The 22009-nt window shown below is 34.0% G+C and overlaps 1 protein-coding gene across 2 annotated transcripts in view; it reads left to right on the forward strand.

The window, feature by feature from the left end:
• LOC126745468 (cullin-3) overlaps positions 1-22009 on the forward strand; it is a 72692-nt gene that overhangs the window by 47430 nt on the left and 3253 nt on the right. For both annotated transcript variants that reach the window (XM_050453321.1, XM_050453322.1), the window contains exons 9-11: positions 2972-3096; positions 3185-3454; positions 14850-15054. In XM_050453321.1, coding sequence (XP_050309278.1) covers positions 2972-3096; positions 3185-3454; positions 14850-15054 — 600 coding nt within the window. The remainder of the gene's footprint in view (positions 1-2971; positions 3097-3184; positions 3455-14849; positions 15055-22009) is intronic.

The raw sequence follows: 22009 nt of genomic DNA on the forward strand, positions 1-22009 counted from the left end.
AGGACATTGGATACTTTCTTAGGCTTCCTGGAAGAGGCAAAAGCGATTTACAACTGCTCATGATGATCGCTTTAATCTGTCAACAACATTAAGAAATGGTCACCTTAATGCCAAGTGCAATGATACCTCCTTGAAGGCGAGGAGTGGCTATTACTCAGTGAACAGTAAGATCAAACGCAGGAAAATAACCTGACCCCTATAACTGTCGGCAAACACTCCTGTGTTTTGATCTGTTCCCGGATGAGACCAAGTTAAAAAAAATTAATTTAAGCTCTTCAAACTGATGCTCTTAAAATTCTTGACATTTCTCGCATCTACGTAGTAATTCTTCATGTGTGACTTTCCCTACTCCTTAAAGTCCTTCAAATACAGATCTGACCATCTGCATGCAATTTTCCTTGGTGGTTACTGTGGTTTTATAAACATTATTTTTGACAGATGTGGGGAACGGGGTAGCCAAAGATGTGGTCCGTTGTTGAGTATCCACTGATCGCAAAACATATTTTGCAGCTGATTATTGATTAAATGACCATTATGTGAGCCTCTCAGAGGAAAAGTGGTATATGTCAGTATTTTTTAATTTTTGAGTTATACCATTAATTATGTTTCTACTGGTCTAATATATTCAGTCGAAAACTGGTGTAAGTCAAAATTTTAACTTAGCTAAGATAAGAGATTCCTAACGTTATTCCTCTCAACATAATGGATTCGTTCGCTGGAATAGTGGTATAAGTCAAGGCACCACGCTGTTCCGATGTCGCGCCAGGTCCTATTAAACTCGCTTTTTCTTGTTTAGTCAGGTTTTTTTAGTGTGGTACGTAGTGTGTAGATCAGTTACTATTGCTAAGAAGAAAGATATGATAGAACTTCTTCAGTGGATTCTCCCGATTCAGCATCAGTTCTTCCTGGACTTACTGACAAAAGAAGATGCTGTTGACATTGTCCATTATCCGATTCTGATGAAGATTAATTTGTTTAATAACTTGTTCTTACTCTACTGTAAGTTTAGTATGTAAGATAAGTAGTAGTAATGTTTTGCTCTTCAAGCTCTATGTTTTTTGAACACTTTTATCAGTAATAGATATCATAGTAAACATACTATAGCTATTATTTTTCGTTCATCAGTTTTGTCAAATTTTGTTAACTTTTACGAGGAAAAGTGATATTACTCTCCAAGTTATACCACTTTTCCTCTATGTTTTTGAAAAAAACTTACTGGAAGAATGACATTGGGCGGCAAAAATGTAATTAATGGGCGCAATCAGTAAAAATGTTTACCATAATATGGTAATTTCATATTATGAAATTTTAGTACAGGGTTATTATAAATATGTACAAAAAAGGAAAGAATATGTTACTGTGATTTTTTAATTCATCCAGATGCAAAATATCAATTTTCTAAATTTCTACTTTAAGGGAGTTAGATCACTTTTCCGCTGAACGGCTTATGTGGAGACGCGTATTAACAGAACACATACAGGAGTGTTCTATAAATAGAAAACTGTTTTGATTTACCATTTAAATTATTTTCATAAAGTTAAAAGGCCACGGCGATGTCATTTCTTATGGTACTATAAACGTTAAATTGATAGGAACTCTAAAATTTAGCCCTCTAAATTGATGCACCTTTGTGTGGCTCCAATAATAAGAATTTCTTCGATTAAAATTCCCATTTTTCGTAAACTTCGCTTCATCCGTCAAGATCATATTAACAAAAAAAAAACTCTTGAAATCGAGGTAAAGTGAATTTACAGATTCTATCTTCGTGGTAACTCGGTCTCTTTAAGATACTGAACGATGGAAAAGATATGGATGAAACTTGTATTTTTGTAAAATTCTTTTTATCGATTACTGAGATATGCCCGATTCTAATACTACTTGCCTGGTGAATTCGAGCCCTAACAACTATATGTTGGAACAAGCAGTTATTTTGGAATAAAATACCAATTTAGTGAAAATTTAATAAATAATTTTAATACTTTATTGATGGCATAGTAAATGCACAAAAATATCAAGACGTTCTCGAACATTCGCTTTTACCAAGTGCAGGAAATTTATATCCATCTGGAGATTTTATGTTTCAACAGGACGGTGCCTCATATGGATAAATCTACCAAAAAATGGATGGGGGAACATAACACAATAATCCGCAGCGTACTTTGCCACAGCTACGTGCTAAACTATAGAAAATATGGGATAGTTTCACCCCTCAATTGAAGGTCTCAATGTGAAGGTCTAGTTGGTACAATGCCTGATAGAGTTCAGGCTGTTATTCAAGCTAAGGGCGATGTTACGCCTTACTAATCTTTATTTTCCTTTTTTAAAAGTCATTCGTTCCATTATTTAATTGTCAGCATTTTTCGATTATCTACCAAGTAATTAAATACAAAATTACTTAAAATATATAAATAAATTATAAAAACAATATGAAACATCGTAAAAAAGGTTGTTCATTTCATATTTACAGTTTTAAAAAAATTATTTTAAGATTAAAATTTAATTTTCAACTTATTTATTCTGATCAATTATTAGAGTTTCATAAGCATGACATATTTTCTTCAAAAGCAGTTTAAGCGACTTTTTGAAAGACCTTGCCTTTTTTTAGGAAAAATTATCTTTTTACGGATTGGGTCTTTCCATGCCATTTTAAATTAGCAAAAAATAAGCACATGTAAGATAAGCCACTCCAGCACTTTACGTCACGGACAACTTTAAAATTTGGTATATGAGGATTAGGGCGAATGCAAGCGAAAAATCACTTCACCAGGGGCATCTTTAAATGGTCGTCTCTTTCTTAGGAGGCAGTTTCGGAAAAAAAATTAACGTTTGTATTAATAGAACGTGTATCTTACTACCCTGAAGTAGTAGGCCGGACTTTTGCAACACCCTGAATAAAAATATACCTGTTCTTCTAAGTTTATTGCTGTAACTTTATTTGACTTACTTTTATATAACACGTTTTACATTTCAGGCCAATTTGGGAGGAGTGGATTTGTTCATGAGAGTGTTAACAACTGGATTCTGGCCGACGCAAAGTGCCACACCGAAGTGTCACATACCTGCCGCACCACTATCAGCTTTCGAATGTTTCCGAAGGTAAATAATTAGTTTTTTTTTTAATTTACGTTTGAGCACCTAATATTTTATGCAACTAGATCAATATATGAACTTCATTCTTTTTAAGGTTTTATCTGGCAAAACATAGCGGCCGTCAGTTGACTTTGCAGCCTCAACTAGGTAATGCAGATCTCAATGCTGTTTTCTACGGTGCAAGGAAAGAGGAAGCGGAGGGAGCATGCTCCTCTTCAACAAGTTTGGGAGGCAGCACGAGGTCCGGCGCACGTAAACACATCATTCAAGTATCCACTTATCAGATGGTAGTCCTAATGTTATTTAATAATCACGAAAAATTGACGTACGAGGAAATTTTAAATGAATCTGATATTCCGGAAAGGTGTGTATAAGTCGCCACTATATAGGGTGTCCCGGAAAATGTGGGAAATCTCTCGGATTCAGGTAGAAAATAAAAAAATAATATGGAACTTTCCGATAAAAAAATTTCCTATAGGCTCTCCCTACGAAGATACCGCCCCTTAAAGACGCTCCTAGAAATCGGTTTTTCTTGAATAACTTTTGAAGTACTTGGTATAATTTAATAAATATTTTACGTGATCATCACTACTAAGAACCTCTTAAAACGGAGTTCTTAAAACACATTTACCTTGTTTATTTTATTAGAGACGGACTAGGTTGTACAGGGTGGCCAACTAAGAATGCGAGGTACTGTATCTGGGAAACTATTCATCGTAGAAGCTTGCGATAAAAAAAATTTATGACTAAAATGGCCAAGAGAATGACCTGGAAAATATTTTAAAGTTTCTAAAATGGCCGCTAGGGGGCGCAACTGCAATCTTGAATCTAGAAAACTGATGTTTCTGTAAATTTTGCTGAATTAACCTAACAAAAAAATAGCTGATTATTAAAGTAGAGACTAATCCGAACCTTTTTTATTTGAATAGTTTTGCTGTATCTCTAAAAATAAAGTGGTGGGGGGTGTTCAAAAGTTGGCTTAAAACACACCCTGTATACTAAAAACGCCTTAGCCGATTTTATCAAACTTGGGCTAGTTGAAAAGAGCTATTATTAAGCTACGAATATTATTATATTTCAAGTTTTTTTTTAGTTTTACATCTCGCCGCTAAAGGGCTTTTTTCGGCTTTCTGACACAAATGACTAATTTTCTCAAAAAACTTAAATGCAATAGTATAAATTTTTTTATACAAAAAAATAGCTTAATGACGCCTAAATATGCTTGCGAAAACCGCATCTTAATATCTTCATCCTAACCTAAAATTTAGGCCAAAGAAAATTTTATATGGAAATCCCTTAATATTTACTAAAAATAAAAAATAACTACAAAATAATTTATTTCGAATTTCTTTTATAATGTAAGTTGTGGCCCTATAAAGGACCGATTTTAAAAAGAAAGGGTTTTAATGCCCCCGTAAATGCTCGAAATGCTGACCATCACGCTCTATGCATTGCTGAAGCCTCTCATGGGTAGATAGAACTGCAGCTTCAATTTCGGCTCTCGGTATGGTATGTATTGCATTACGAATGCGGTTTTTCATATCTTCTCTAGTCGTAGGCTGAGTCTGAAATACAATGTCCTTTAACCGCCCCCATAAATAGAAATCAAGACAGGTTAAGTCTGGCGATCGCGGAGGCCATGGAAACAGGCTTCCTTTTCCAATCCACCGCTGTTGAAAAATGTTATTAATATGCTCTCGCACATTCCTAGCAAAATGTGCTGGACAACCATCCAACTGCAAAAACAAATTTTGCCGGACTTCCAGTGGCACATCTTCCAGCAACAACGGTAATTGATTTATCAAAAAGTCGAAAAAAACATTGCCATTTAGAGATTGCTCAAAAAAATATGGTCCAATAATGTTGCCTCCAAGTATACCACACCACACATTTAAACTCCAGCGCCCTTGGTGCTGAACTTCACGCAACCAATGCGGATTTTCTGCAGACCAATAATGCATGTTATGCAGGTTGACTCTACCGTCACTATTAAATGTGGCTTCATCGGTCCAAAGAATTTTAAATAAAAAATCTCTGTCCTCGCGTATCATGCCTAATATCCAATAGCAATAGTCCAACCTACGGTCAAAGTCTGCTTCTTCCGATGCCTGATGTAAATTAACATGATATGGGTGCATTCTATAAATATATTTAAAAAAAAGTTGAACTTAAATAAATCCATATGGCGATGGCTATTAGAATTTACCTATTGTCCTTCAAAATATTTTGAATCGTTGTTCTTGATATGCCTAATTCAAGGGATAATGCTCATGTGCTAACATGAGGATTTCCTTCAATATATCCCAGTACGCTGTTAATATTGTCCACATTTCTTTTAATTCTTGGCCGTTGAAACCTAGGCCGAAAACTACCATTGGCTCGTAAGTTCGCCACTAATCGGGGAAAAAATTTAACATCGCAAGGACTTCGATTTGGATATCGAGCAGCATCAACTCTTTTTGCTACTGCAGCATTTTGAAGACATTCAAAATAAACCGCAAGCATATCAACAGCTTCATCGTTCGTAAAACGCATTTTGCAAAAACAAAAAATGCTCAAGTAATGTAAAACTTTTGACAACTTACTATTGACAATTTGAGGAATGTTTTTAATTTGAGTAGACATTTGTTTTGTTGCATTCCATGGCCTGCTTTCTAATAATTATTTTTTTCGTATTATATCCATAGTGAATATATAACATAAAATAGGCCTGATTTTTGATATAAACATTATTAATACTTACCTTTTAGTGATATTAGGTAATATTTTCAAAAATGGTAAATTTTGTTTTCAAAAGTAGTGAATTTTAAAAAATTCCAAAATAATTAGTATAAAAAAATTAAAATTTAAGGGTATAAAATATTCTTTGGCCTATATTTTAGGTTAGGAACAAAATATCGAGTTGCGGCTTTCGCAAGATTATTTAGAAATCATTTAGCTATTTTTCTATGAAAAAAAAATCATATCAACGCATTTAAGTTTTTTGAGAAAATTAGTCATTTGTGTCAGAAAGCCGAAAAAAGCCCTCTAGCGGCGAGATGTAAAACTAAAAAAAACATGAAATATAATAATATTCGTAGCTTAATAATAGCTCTTTTCAACTAGCCCAAGTTTGATAAAATCGGCTAAGGCGTTTTTAGTATACAGGGTGTGTTTTAAGCCAATTTTTGAACACCCCCGACCACTTTATTTTTAGAGATACAGCAAAACTATTCAAATAAAAAAGGTTCGGATTAGTCTCTACTTTAATAATCAGCTATTTTTTTGTTAGGTTAATTCAGCAAAATTTACAGAAACATCAGTTTTCTAGATTCAAGATTGCAGTTGCGCCCCCTAGCGGCCATTTTAGAAACTTGAAAATATTTTCCAGGTCATTCTCTTGGCCATTTTAGTAATAAATTTTTTTATCGCCAGCTTCTACGATAAATAGTTTCCCAGATACAGTACCTCGCATTCTTATTTGGCCACCCTGTACACTATACAGGGAGCCTTACAACGGAATCGTGAATAAAAGTTACTTTTCTTTAAATGGAATAATATTTTTTTTTCACAAACTTATTGAACATAATATGTAGAGCAAAACGGTTGAAAATTACACTTTTGGATCTGGAACTTTTTGCATAGTGTATAACAATTAAATTATGATAGATTGTAGTCTTCGTCATCTGACGAACTGTCATCACCTCTTGACATTATAATTAAAGGATCGACTGTCTTATCGATCAGGTTGTCAAGATTCCACATTTTGTCCTCTTGCTTAATTACATGCAGTCCAGCTTTTCGCTTCTTTTTCTCTGGTGTCGCTTCCGTAATGGCTTGATCAAACAGTAGCTTAACATCTTTCATTTTAAAAGTCGTGTTTTGTCTTGCTACAAATCCTTTTACCTGCACCGTATCAGTTCTATAGGATTTAGTTCGCAATGATATGGCGGTAAGCGTAGTACAATTATATTATATTTTTCGGCTATATCTTCCACGCCGAATTTCATGAAACGAGTTTTGTGTAAGTTTGCTATGGCCAGCAGTTCTTTTTTTATCAAATTTGCTTCAAACGCAATACCTTTTACAGTCAGCCATGAAGCACAACATGAAGTTGGCGTCTTCTCTATTGGCCGTGAATGATAGCTTGTGTTATCTATAACCATCACCGAATTAGCCGGAAGAAATTTTATCATTTCACCAAACTAGACTTTAAAAACGTCCGAGTTCATGTCTTCAGGGTAATCTCCTGTGCAAGTCGACTCAAAGGTTACCAGACCTTCTTTTATAAATCCCTCTTCGTTTCCAATATGTGTGATTATTAGTCTTTTTCCTTTTCCCGAAGGCACTTTAATACCTGTGGACAGGCCTTCTATGAAAGCTTGGCAAGCACTGGTTATATTATTGTTTTGCCACAGTTTTTGGACTATATAATCTTCGTTAATCCTCGTCTCATCAAGATAAAAAAATTCTTTTGCTCCCTGCGGTACTGCTTGATACTTCTCACGTATTTTCGTCTCCAGCAAACAATTTCGTCGCTCTCCAGTAAAAGTGCTTTGCGGTTATGCTTTTCCCAGGCAAAATCCATATTCTTTAGTTTTCCATAAAAGTTTTCTACTTATCAACGGAATACTCTCATCTCGGCCAAGCTCCATCAAGAGTGAATTTGTGAATTATAAGAAAAGGAAAAAAGTTTTTAATTTTAACATAATGCTGTTTGTTCTCGACGGCGGTCATTTATAAGTGTTTGTTTGAGATTTAATTTTTTTTATATATACACATTTCGAAAACTAGCGCTTAAGTGTAGTTTATAAGTGGTTTTGTTTATGACATGTTTATGTTGAATACCAATAATTTGACCTTGACTTGACTTTTGAGGTGACCCCATAGGTAAAAATGGAGTTAGATCGGGAGACCAAGGACGCCAGACAATGTATCCTCCTTTAACTATCTAACGGTTTGGAAAAACGTTATTCAGGTGGTTCCTTACAGCGATGCTGTAAGGAAATTGAAATAAGGTGGGGCTCCATCATGCATAAAATACATGTTTCGGCGGATCGCAAGTGGCAAATGCTCTATTAAATCCAGAAGATTGTTCTGAAGGAACTCGAAATAAAGTTCTCCATTCAATCGTGGTGGTGATACGAATGTATCAATCAAAAAATTGCCAATGATTCCTACCCAGATATTAATTGATTGGAACTGATGACGATGAGAAACAACGGCGGCATGAGGATTTTCATCAGCCCATGCCCCATACATGCGACTTATGTAAATTCACAATACCATTTTTGGTAAACCCTGCTTCATCGGTAAAAAGAATAATGCTAATGAAGTTTCAATTAGTGCGCTGCTGATCTAATAGCCAGTTCGTAAATTGTATTCTACGAGGAAAATCTTAGGAGTTAGTCCATGCACTTTTTGTAGATGATATGTATATAACGGAGCGGCTAATTTTCGATTGCTCGTTGAAGGAGTATCAGCTACAGTCCAAAATAATTTCCTCCAATTGCACCGTACGTACTGTTCTTCTCTGACCAGTATCGTACTTTTTTCGCAATTACAATAAACAAAGTCAATAATATCACCTTAATAAGTGGAATCGCCTACTAGTTTCCCTTAGACGTTGGTCAATTCGTTAACATGTCTTTTGATTTGAAATAGCGCGATTAGGAAATCTCTCTTCATACAACATTTTGCTTCCAATGCATTGCAAGACGCAAAACCATACATAAGATGCATATCTGCATACTCAATAAACATGAATTCCATATTTCGACTTAATTCAAATTAAATTCACCAAGAAATCAAAAAATCAATATATTTATTATCGAAATAAAGGATCAATGTATTAACAACGCGAAAGATGGCAAGTTTTGAAAGATTGGTGTTTGTTTATTATGTACCATAGAAATGTTTGCAAGAATGGTGCGTTTAGAAAAACAAAAAATGCAAAAACATTTTCATTTACATTCTTTTTCAGGATGTTTTTTTAAGAACCACACTGCATTTTTAAAAACATGTAGTTTTTCAGATTAAGCAACTTAAAGCGGAACTTCTCTGTTTGAATAACTGTCGCATCGCTGAAAAAAAGAACATATTATGGTTCTTTTTAATTAAAATAAAACGTGATTCCTTAATTTTTTTTCTCCAAAATTGTTCATTTTATCGATAATGAATAAAAGTGCCTTTCGTTAGTTTGGGGTTCAAATATTTATTATCATAGAGTCTTTATCATACAGGGTGTTAAAAATTTAAGCATTATAATGTACATTGTATACCTAAAAATATTTTTATAATAAAGATCTAAAAGATAACTATAAACTTTCTTTGGGACACTTTTATATCTATGTACAGGGTGTCCCATTAAGAATGTTCCTCGGCTGTATCTCAGGCCCCAATAATCGTAGAGCGTTGAAAAAAAAAGTGGCCCAAAAAAAATAGCTGGGAAATATTTAGAAGTTCATTGGTCAACCGCTAGAGGGCGTTCTAGCTACTTAAAAACTTTAAAGTCTATTTTTTTCAAAAAACCTTTAATAACTTGCATCTCAAAATATTATCGAAATAATCTACAAAGTATTCCTGACAAAAATGTTTTAACAACCATTTCTGTCAAATGTCAAATAAAGTGGTGGGGAGAGTTTCTATCTTAAATGAGAAAAATGGTAAGAAGTAGGCTTTGGCTGCACCGATTTTTTTAAAACAACTTTTATTTAAAAGCTCTTTTATTGCTATATTTTTCTACCAAGAAGATATTATTGGAAAACTTTCCTAAAACCCGCTAGGGGGCGTCTACTTCTAACTTACGCTATTCGACTAATTATTTTAAGAAACTCGAATGCAACCATGTGTGTTTTTTTACGGTATTAAGAGCGGAGAACAAAGCTTAATAATTTAGTAAAAACCGCATTTTGATATCAGGTCTCCAACTAAAGTTACAAAAAAAAAATGTGTTCATTATAAAGTAAAAACATCAAATATGGTCGTTAAGTTCTATTTACCAGCCGGGTTAAAAAAACTGGTGTCTAAATGAATCTTTGTGTAGAAAAACAATCTTGGTATACCAGCTTTTTAGAAATTCCGGAAGGTGGCATTTATTTATACACTTCTTTATAAAGGAGTTTCAGCGGGAATAAATCTATTCAGTATGGGAAAACTATGCATAGGAACGTTTTAAATTTTTGGACAACGTAGCATCAAATAATACCACATGATGTGCTAGCATAAGTTAAAAGAATAATATTGAAAAAAATACAACAACATATTAGTTGTGTTCATAAAGGAACTAAAAATTAAAGTTTACATAATAGTACAGTCAATCTGTAATTTTTTTTTTAAAAACTATCCAAGTCGCTAATTTTTTGAGGGTCGATTCTATTTCCGAAGAAAAGCTGAAGTCCTCGGAATTGAGAGTCTAACCCCCCCCCCCCTCCCTTTTTTTTTGGGAAACTCAAAAAGTTTTTCAAATCGATTTTCCAGCTAAACAGCGCGTCATACAGAAAAACTTATTGATCATAAAATGTAGAGCTTTTTGTGCTCTACAATTCATCTCATGGGCCCGAAGCTGTAGAACCAAAATTCGAAAAGTTAGAGGGCGCCAAAATCACCAAAAATGACTTTTTTCATTTTTTCACTGAGAAACAATTTTTTTTTACTATCGCAAGGATTGCAAAAATGTAGAGGACAAAAATACCTACAAAATGCATGTCTTACTTTTTTTTTTCGATTTACCGTTTTCGAGATACAAGGATTAAAATGTCGTGTAGTGCTTCGCGAGGATGAAAAAAAAGCAGCTGCTCGCTGGACCGCTGTCCCCCTTTCCACTCCCACTCTCCTCGCATCTACTCTCCTCCATCAGCTGATCCGGCAGTGGCTAATTTACAGTTTTGACGGTAAAAAAGTGTGGAATGGAATTTTGCAAAAGTAATGCTATCAACATGTACTATGCAATTATTCAGTAATCAATTATCATTACATGCATTATGCAACCATAATTATTGAGGCACGTCACTTTCACAACTGCAACGCCCTCTGCTTTTGTTGTAATTGGTGCTCCGTAAACCATGTACCAATTTCTCTTATCCCTTTCTACTAAATCACTTCAATTATTCATTTTGTGCAAGTTAAAGAACATTTAATCTATGCAAATTTCATTTTCGTGGACTTACAGCGCCATCTGCATGGCTTTTTTCAATTTGTCAAGAAGGGTAAAAGAAATTTTGTTCAGGTTCTACTTTAATTTCATGATGCGCAAACGTTAGGCGACGAAAAACAGCTTTCGCCAAACATCTGAGGCAGGCTACATACACGAAAGTAAACATTTCGGTATTAAATGCATTATATCTCAAAAACGGTAAATCGAAAAAAAAAAGTAAGAAATGCATTTTGTAGATATTTTTGTCCTCTACATTTTTGCAATCCTTGCGATGGTAAAAAAAAAATTGTTTCATAGTGAAAAAATGAAAAAAGTCATTTTTGGTGACTTTGGCGCCCTCTAACTTTTCGAATTTTGGTTCTACAGCTTTGGGCCCATGAGATGAATTGTAGAGCACAAAAAGCTCTACATTTTATGTTCAATAAGTTTTTCTGCATGACTCACTGTTTAGCTGCAAAATCGATTTGAAAAACCTTTTGAGTTTCCGAAAAAAGGGGGGGGGGGGGGTTGACTCTCAATTCCGAGGACTTAAGCTTTTCTTCGGGAATACAATCGACCCTCAAAAAATTAGCGACTTGGATAGTTTTTAAAAGTTCTGGCCTTTTTTGATTACAGGTTGACTGTACTATAAGACTATCGGTTAGCAGTTTATTCGAGTATAAATAAATAGGTAATTAAATTATGCCAATTTTATTTGTTTAAAAAACAAAAAGGCCGGTGACAACTCTGTGACAGCTGCTTAAAAGTTTTTGGTAGTCCTATAAATTTAGTTATTTATTTCGATCAGAGTTTATTCTTTGACTTTATTTTAAAATGCGTCTGTCTTTGCAAGAGTCGGTAAATGTTATCAAAATTTTTTATGAATATTTTGAAAATGCTACTATAGCTGCAAGACTGTATGCTCAATGTTTTCCTCAAAACCGGCGTCTGAGTAGAGGCATATTTCTTCGTTTGGCCCGTCGTTTTCGGACAACACGTAGTGTAGTCCATCCAACCTACCGTAGACAAGGTCGCAGGAGAACGGAGGAAAACAGAATAAATTGTTTGGCCTATGTAGAATTTGATCCGCACTTAAGCATTAGAACTATTTCAGGCGATTTAGGCATACCTCGTTCTGTAGTTCACAGAATTTTGCAGGAACACAGGTATAACACAATTTTTCAAAAATAAGTGCCTCCACCAGGCATTAAATCTAGAAGACTATGACAGAAGACTAGATTATTGTCATTGGATGGAGAATATGTTGCTCGAAAATCCAAATTTTCTCAACAAAATTTTATGGACAGACGAAGCAACGTTCAATAGTGACGGAGGAGTTAACAGACATAATATGCACTATTGGTTTGAAACTAACCCTCGTTGGATGCGCGAGATCCAGCATCAGGGAAGGTGGAGTGTTAATGTCTGGTGCGGTGTAATAGAATCTCAGGTTATAGGTTCATTTTTATTTGTGTTTATTAAATATATATTGTGTTTAATGGGTTTACAACATGACGGATTCCCGGCTCATTTCGCGGTACAAGTGCGAACATTCCTTAATCAGCGGTACCCTGATCGGTGGATTGGCAGAGGTAGTTTTTTCCATTGGCCGGCAAGGTAATTTTATCGTTATAGAAACATTATTAGATTACATTGCATATACTTGCAGATCGCCAGATTTAACCTGCCTTGACTTTTATTTATGGGGTAGAATAAAAGCCATTGTATTTTCTTCGATTCCTACCAATAGAGAAAATATGAAACAGCGAATAAGGGGCGCTATTCGGAGTCTACCAGCCAAATCAAATATTTTTGTTACAATGACGCGTCGACGTTAATAAATATTTAAAACGTTCCTATGCATAGTTTTCCTAGTTTTCCCATAAATATTGATTTATTACCTGATTTATTACCAATGGAACTTCCTGTATAAAGAAGTGTTTTAATTTATAACGCCACCTTCCGGAATTTCTAAAAAGCTGGTATACCAAGATTGTTTCTCTACACAAAGATTCATTTAGACACCAGTTTTTTTAACCCCGCTTGGAAATAGAACTTAACGACCATATTTGATCTTTCTACTTTATAATGAACACATTTTTTTTTGTAACTTTAGTTAGAGACCTGATATCAAAATGCGGTTTTTACTAAATTATTAAGCTTTGTTCTCCGCTCTTAATACCGTAAAAAAAACACACATGGTTGCATTTGAGTTTCTTAAAATAATCAGTCGAATAGCGTAAGTTAGAAGTAGACGCCCCCTAGCGAATTTTAGGAAAATTTTCCAATAATATCTTTTTGGCAGAAAAATAAAGCAATAAAAGAGCTTTTAAATAAAAGTTGTTTTAAAAAAATCGGTACAGCCAAAGCCTACTTCTAACCATTTTTCTCATTTAAGATAGAAACTCTCTCCACCACTTTATTTGACATTTGACAGAAATGGTTGTTAAAACATTTTTGTCAGGAATACTTTGTAGATTATTTCGATAATATTTTGGGATGCAAGTTATTAAAGGTTTTTTGGAAAAAATAGACTAAAGTTTTTAAGTAGCTACAACGCCCTCTAGCGGTTGACCAATAAACTTCAAAATATTTTCCAGCTATTTTTTTGGGCCACTTTTATACTAATTTTTTTTTTCAACGCTCTACGATTATTGGGGCCTGAGATACAGCCGAGGAACATTCTTAATGGGACACCCTGTACATATTATACCATGTACAGGATATCCCAAATTGGGCCAACATGGGGCAGGCATTTTGTTATGCATGATGTTGCGCAACTTTTTACTTATTTAACCAACTCAGCCACCCTGTATCTCTAAAAGTTACCCAGTTCCCGATGTTGACCCAAGAATTTGGGATACCCTATGCATACGTATTACATTACATTTTTCCTATTTTTAAAAAAATTAAAATAGCATTTACATAAATCATAAGGTAACATATAATATTAAGTCTCTTAGTAAAACTCATAAATTGACCCAAAACCTGTGTGGCTGGCACTACCTGCACTCGACGAAAAGAAAGAATTTTACTAATACCTAATTAAGTTAGTGGCATAAAATATTGGTGAGTCACCGGGTACCACCTTTGCGCACCTAATGAGGTTCTATTGCTCTATACATTATACATATACATTTCTGAAATAGAGTATAACTAAAATAAAACATTGATTTATTTTTTTTCCAAAACGGTTAATTTTATCGATAATGAACAAGAGTGGCTTTTCTTTAGTTTAAGGTTCAAGCTATCTAAGCTAAGAGTCATTATCATACAGAGTGTTAAAAATTTATTGTATTCATTATAATGTACAACCTAGTCCGCCCCTGCTAAAATAAACAAGGTAATTGTGTTTTAAGGACTCCATTTTAAGAAGTCCTTAGTAGTGTTGATCACGTAACATTTTAATTAAATTATACCGAGTATTTAAAAAGTTATTCAAGAAAAACCGATTTCCCGCGGCGTCTTTAAGGGTTCGTAGGAAAAGCCTATAGGAAATTTTTTTATAGGAAAGTTTCATATTATTTTTTTATTTTCTACCTGAATCCGAGAGATTTCCCACATTTTCCGGGACACTTTAATTTTTGTATATGTGAAATATATATGGAATTAATGTATGTATTGATTTATTTTTTGCGACTTTTAGAGATCTCATCAGGGCTTTACAATCGTTGGCGATGGGTAAAGCAACGCAACGTATCTTGATTAAGACCCCCAGGACGAAAGAAATTGAATCATCTCACGAGTTCCATGTGAACGATTCGTTTACGTCGAAGTTACACCGGGTCAAAATTCAGACTGTCGCAGCTAAAGGAGAAAGCGAACCTGAAAGACGAGAAACGCGTAGCAAGGTGAGTAAATATGCGAGGTATTTTATACACTGGCTCGCAAAATTAACCGGACAACGAAAATTTAGTTCAAATTCAATCCTTAATAACTTTTTCAGTATTACATCGATTTTGATAATTTGTTGACGAGTTTTAGGCCGTTTTATTGTCATAATTTTTTCTTATCGAAGCTACAAAAATTTAAAACTGGTTTGTTATTATACAGGCGTTAATAAGAAGTTGAATTTTACTCTAAACTTTTACACCACAAACACCCTGTGAAACAAGTTCACAACCGAATAATGATTCTTTTTCCTGTATTTTCAAGCCCCATCTTTTCTTAACAACTTGTTTTTTTCATTTGGATGTCTTTATTCTTAAAGAAAAAGTATACTATAACATTGAATAAGAGAAATTAAGATACGCAGGCAATTTCTTAATTTGTCTTCTTTTAATATTAAATGTGTCTAATCTAGTTTTTGGCACCTTAAAGAAAATGTATTCTATAAAAACACAGCTCCTTTATTTAGTAATATTTACGATGTATTTAAACATAACTTCCTGACTCTGTCCTGTAGTTCAGAACATTTGGCTAGGTTGGCATCAGGCAATGTTGAAAACTCAGATGTTTTCAACATTGCCATGTATAACAACACATAGGCGAATTCTTTATTTTTTCTAACGTACAATAGTATTAAAAACGTTTCTGTATATTCTATTTTCTGGTTACTCTATATCTATTTATTTCCTCTATATCACTTCTACAGCGCCATCACTACATCCCCTACACAAGGGCCTTATAGATACTATATTATAATACTGTTAACTTTACGGGTATAAGTAACAAATGCCCGCTTTTTAACATTAATAGATATATGATTATTTTTAAACCAATCAACAACAGGAGACAGATCATTTTTCAACTTTATTGTACCTTCCCTAGGAGATAATATTTTTTTAAATACTAGTTTAAAATCATCAGCATACATCAAACTTGCAGGTAAAGAGACGCAGGTAATCCTTAATAAAAAGTACAAAAAGTAACGGGCCAAGTTTACTCTGCCCTCCTTAGTTAAAACGTCCTAACTACAAAATTCTCTTTTTTTGGCTTATTACATTTTATTGACCTATCAAATGGCATCTACCTCCTTGGCTAAATTAAAAAGTCCTAACTACATTTTTTATGCCTTAAATTCACCTAAATATATTATTCGATGTGCAGAAAAGACGATAATCCCAAATTAAAATGTCCTATCTATCTTTTTCTAAGTTAAAATGTCCTAAGTAGCATTCCGTTTGTAGAATATTCATTTGTGCCAGTAGGGGCATATTCGAAAAGTGCTAGGCAAGTGGCAATAATATGGCACAAAGGGGTTGCTGGTCGAAATAAGAAAAATTTAATTTCAACTTTTTTTTTTATATAACAGAGATTTATGTTACGAACCCGCTTGACGACTGTGCAGCTCAAAACAAAAATTGGGCTTTATTTTTTTTTCTTTGCGTTGTAAACTCTATCGAGACTGAACTGGAAAATTTGGAAATAAAATACTTTCAATCTGGTCACACTTTTATGTCCGCCGACTCGTTCCAGATAGAACAATTATTGAAAAGGTACGGTAAGGTATTCGATTTTAATGATTTTAAATCGACTCTAGAAAACGCAAACTCATCTAAGGTCCATGTAACAGAGATGAACATAAAAAACTTTTTTGAATGGAAAGATTATTGATCCAAGCTTAAGCTTCAAAAAAATGTTCCCAAAACTTACTTGCAGAATATGGTACATTTGCACTTTAAAAGGGGATAAAATGTGTTGTACTACAAAAATGCCTTTTCGGAAGAACCAAAACCTTCTTGCCGAACACAATGTCGAGGTGTAAAATTAAAAAGAAAACAAGATCTGATTTCTAAGCTACGTCCTATTATTCCGGTAACCGAATGATATTCTGGAGGAATTAGCTGTTTCCCAAAATAATGATACTGACAATAAAGAAAATGTAGATTTCCAATAAGAGAAAAGCACTTTTTGAGTAACTGATTTCCATTCATAATGATTTCATGATTTACTTTTATCCTTTTTTTAATGTTCTAATGTTTTATTAGTGAGTAATTTAGTTATAATGTTAATTTGAAATGTAACTCCTGTATCTTTAATAAAAATCAGTCCAAATATATACATATACAGGGTGTCAATTTGAAAACTTCCCACCCCTATTATCTCGAAACGGGTTAGGTTTTTATAAAATCGCTAGGACACGTCGATTTTATTATCGAGGGGGAACAATTTTTATGCAGAAATCACTTCGCCTCTTTCAACCCCCTACCCCCCAGAACCTCCCTCTCAAAAATCTTAAATGGCAATAGGGGTTGAGTGATACCTCATTTGAAAGAACTTTTTATTCTCTAAATTTTGGCACCTTATTTTTTAAATTTGAGTGCTGCGTTGCCAAGTTAGGGTTATTTAAACATTGTTAAATTACTTATTATTAAACATTATTCCTGTAAGTGTTTTAAATACGTTGAAGCTATGATTTCTATTGGAACGTGTTTGACCATAAAGCGAACCGGTGCATTTCTCACTGAAAGTGTTTATCAATCCGACAAATTCTTTTGGTCATGAAATCTAAACATTTAATTTTTTTTCTTTTTTGTTTATTTTCGTTTGCAATGGAATTCGTCTCAATACAGTTCCATGATATGATCCGAAATTTAAAATAGTATTTAGTGAACTTTCCTACCAGTCAATGTCACTAGGTATTTAAATCAGTTAAAATTTATTTCGATAATTTGTGTGTTATTGTTAGTTACTATGGTATACACGCTTAGGCAAAGAATTGAAATGATTTTTATTTATGGCGAGCAAGGAAGATGCGCAAGAAGAACGGCAGAAGTTTTTAATAATAGAAATCCTAATTGTAATGTAAGTCACAGATACATTTTGGACGTAGTAGCTAAATTTAATGAAACGGGTTCAGTTGGAAACAAAAAAAGGGCAAGTCGGCGTGTTTTAAACGAAGATGCTCAAGTAGAGATTTTGGGAACATTCGTTGCAGAACCCACCAATTCTCTCCGTACAGTAGCACGTCTAACTGGAATGTCACATGAAACTGTACGACGAGCATTACAGTTACATAAATATCATCCGTACAAGATGCAAATTTTACAGGAACTTCATGAGGACGATTTTGATAGGAGAATAGAGTTTTGCGAAATTATGTCCAACTTAATAAACACTCGTGCAATTGTGGTAAGCAACATTTGCTTCAGTGATGAATGTACCTTTTTCCTAAACGGCCATGTCAATAGACAGAATTGTCGATACTGGAGTGAGGACAATCCCCACATTTTCAGAGAGGGTGCTACACAGCGGCCACAAAAAATTAATGTTTGGGCCGGTATTCTTGGAAATGCTGTTATAGGACCGTTGTTTATTGAACAAAACTTAACTGGAGAGCTCTACTTACACCTACTTGAAGATGTAATTGATCCTTTGATAACAACTGAACTGGAAAATCAAGTTGGTAACATTTTGCAAGAAAACGAACTACACTTTCAGCAAGATGGAGCTACGCCGCATTATTTTCGGCCAGTGCGGGAGTGGTTAAATAACAGATTCCCTAACCAATGGATTGGTAGAAGGGGACCGATAGAATGGCCTGCTAAGTCACCAGACTTAACGCCGTTAGATTTTTTTTATGGGGGCACATAAAATCGGTTGTTTACAAAACTCAGCCTGATGATATCGAAGATTTAAAAAGAAGAATTACAGAGGTAAGTAGAGGTATTTTAGAATGTTCGGGAAGAATTTGAGAATAGACTTTATTTTTGTTTGGAGAACAATGGAGAACACTTTGAACACCTCTTAAAGTAGATGTGTTAATAAAATAAATTTTAGGCGTGCTTTTGTAAAGACCATAATTGTAACGGCTATGCAATGTTTAGCTATGTTTAGTAAAAATAATATTAACCTAAATAACATGTTTCAATGCAAATCATAGCTTTAACGTAATTAAAACACTTACAGGAATAATGTTTAATAATAAGTAATTTAACAATGTTTAAATAACCCTAACTTGGCAACGCAGCACTCAAATTTAAAAAATAAGGTGCCAAAATGTAGAGAATAAAAAGTTCTTTCAAATGAGGTATCACTCAACCCCTATTGCCATTTAAGATTTTTGAGAGGGAGGTTCTGGGGGGTAGGGGGTTGAAAGAGGCGAAGTGATTTCTGCATAAAAATTGTTCCCCCTTGATAATAAAATCGACGTGTCCTAGCGATTTTATAAAAACCTAACCCGTTTCGAGATAATAGGGGTGGGAAGTTTTCAAATTGACACCCTGTATATATTTTTTATTATAATTACTTTACTAAGTTAAAAAGTCCTATCTAACTTTTTTTTCTAAAATTTCACCAAATATTGAATCTAGTCCCTTATTAAACTTTACCCACAAATGTAAAAAGCATATAAAAAAAAATCAGGGAATTACTTCAAAACATATTAGTTTTCATAAAATGCTGCATATTAGTTTTCATAAAATCTCAATTTTCTCAGCTTTATCGATTTGCGAGTTAGGATGTTTTAACTAAGGACGGCAGTACTACCCTGAGGGACTCGTAAAGTTGAGATATATTTATTTTACAAACAATTACCAATCTTAACCTTTTTACTTCTCCCTGATATATAAGATTTAATGAAATTAAAAGCTTTCTCCGAAAAAATAACATTAACCAATTTATTTAAAAGATCACAATGCTTTACTGTATGGTAAAGGATATTTTATCAATCTCAAACTTGCTTACCTTAAGTGTGATACATAATTTTAAAGGACATGAAATCTGCTCGTAACGGTGTCAATACAAATTTTTGTTAGTAGACTTTTAAGTAATTAAGTGTAAAAAGATGTGTTAAAAATAAAACAGTTTAAAAAATGTAATTTATTAGCTTCTCGAAATGTGCGCCGTTATCGACGAGACAAAAATAAAGCCTATTTTGAACTTCCTATTTTAAAGTTTTGGATGTTTTAAAATGTCGAATTTAGTGGTATTAGCGGACAAACTTTTTCCAATGTTTATGAAAATTTTGCCTCACTTAGATAACAGGTCATTTAGATGACGATAAACCATTTATTTCTTTGCAACCATAGAAAATTGTTTGTATGTATATAATTGTTGTTGGGATGTATTCTCATAATTTTATCAATAAGAATGTCCCTTCCTGAGATTATGATGCCAAAGTAGTTTTATTTAGCATTGCCATTAATCAAAAAGAAGCTGCTTCTCTATATACTGGGTGTTAATTAGGTAGGGTGTTATTTGCAAGCGATTCTTTGAGTAATTTTAAGACAAAAAGTTAAATATACGCGTGTCCGCAGCGGCTTAAATAAAAAAATTGGTTCTTCTTCAATATCTTAACACATTCAGGGTCAAGGCCTCTGGCACGTTATTTCGAATTTTTGACATTTTTCAAAAAATTTAATTTAAAAAAAATTTTATGCTCTAGGTCTAGGAAATTATTGACTTTTACGATTTTTTGCTTTTTAATTTTTTTTTTGATCTGTATCTTTTTTGATACACTGGCCTGTGAGAAAGTTTCGAAGGTGAACTAATTCCCAGGCCAGGTGTATCATGAAAGATACACGATCTTTATTATTGCTTTTATGTAATTTTTACTTTTACGGATTGACGGGCATAGAGACACACGACATACAGAAGTACTGCACATTGTTATAGTTTTTCTTAATTCAATAATATTTGCAGTTCCTTCTAAATTATGTTTTTGGTACAGATTGAGAGTGAGTAAGTAAAGCTAAAAGTGGAAAATACTACTAAAAAACAATCTTAAAATTTCAAATGAAGTTTGACAGTGATGATTCCATCCAGGACCCCAATTGTGATCCCGTCGATCAGCAAAATGATAGTATAGAAGAATCATCGGATGGACAGTGTCAGTAATTCACACTTCAGTAATGCCTTGGAATAGGTTCGCACTGATACTGAAATATAAACACTTTTCTGATAACTCAAGCGCTGATTGCAATTTCAAGCCTGATTAAATAAAGTAAAAACATTGATCGATATCATTCACAATTTTCATCACCTACAACACCCCTGGAGAAACGATATGCGTCGACGAGTCTTTGATACCTAGTCGTGGAAGGCTTATTTTCCATTTTATACATTTATAAACTCTGTACCTAAAAGGGATATACGTGGAATCTGATAGTGTACTGCGGTAAATCGAGAGACTTAATAATGGATGTTCCCGAAAAAACGGGAATGATGCTTGCGGAAAACCTATTAGACCATAGAAGAACCATCTGCAACGACAATTACTACACGAGTGTACCGCTTGCCTATCGTTCGAGGTGTAGAAAAACCCATTTAGTTGGCACGCTTTGCGCAAGTCATATACAGGGTGTTTCAGGAGGAAAGGGACATATTTTGGCATGTTCAGAAGGTCAAAATAAGATAAATTAACCCATATGTTTTAATCCGATTCTTAACCGTTTCTGAAATAATCGGTTCTGAATTTTTTTTGTAAGATTTTTTATGTTAAAAGCAACACAAATAAATACTAGTAAAAAATCAAAATTCCACTAATTTAAAATGTTTTCGAAAATACCGCCACCAACTTCAAGGAACTGATTTCCAGCACGTTTGTTAAGAGCTTGTGTTGCACGTTTAATTGCTTGGGGATTGTTTTTAATAATATTTGAAGCATTCAAAATTTGATTGTGGGGTCCTTCTACGGTTTCTACTGGTGTTTCGTACACTAGAGCTTTCATCCACCCTTAGAGGCAATAATCCAGTGGATTTAAGTCTGGTGACCTCGGTGGCCAAACTTGAGGTCCCCCTCTGCCAATCCAACGATCAGGAAGTCGACTGTCTAAGAAATTATGCACTCGGCGACTAAAATGAGGCGGGGCTCCATCGTGTTGAAAATGCATTCGGTGTTGAACAATTAGCGGAACATCATCC

This window comes from Anthonomus grandis, chromosome 16 (assembly GCF_022605725.1).
Source record: "Anthonomus grandis grandis chromosome 16, icAntGran1.3, whole genome shotgun sequence".
Taxonomy (NCBI): Eukaryota; Metazoa; Arthropoda; class Insecta; order Coleoptera; family Curculionidae; genus Anthonomus; species Anthonomus grandis.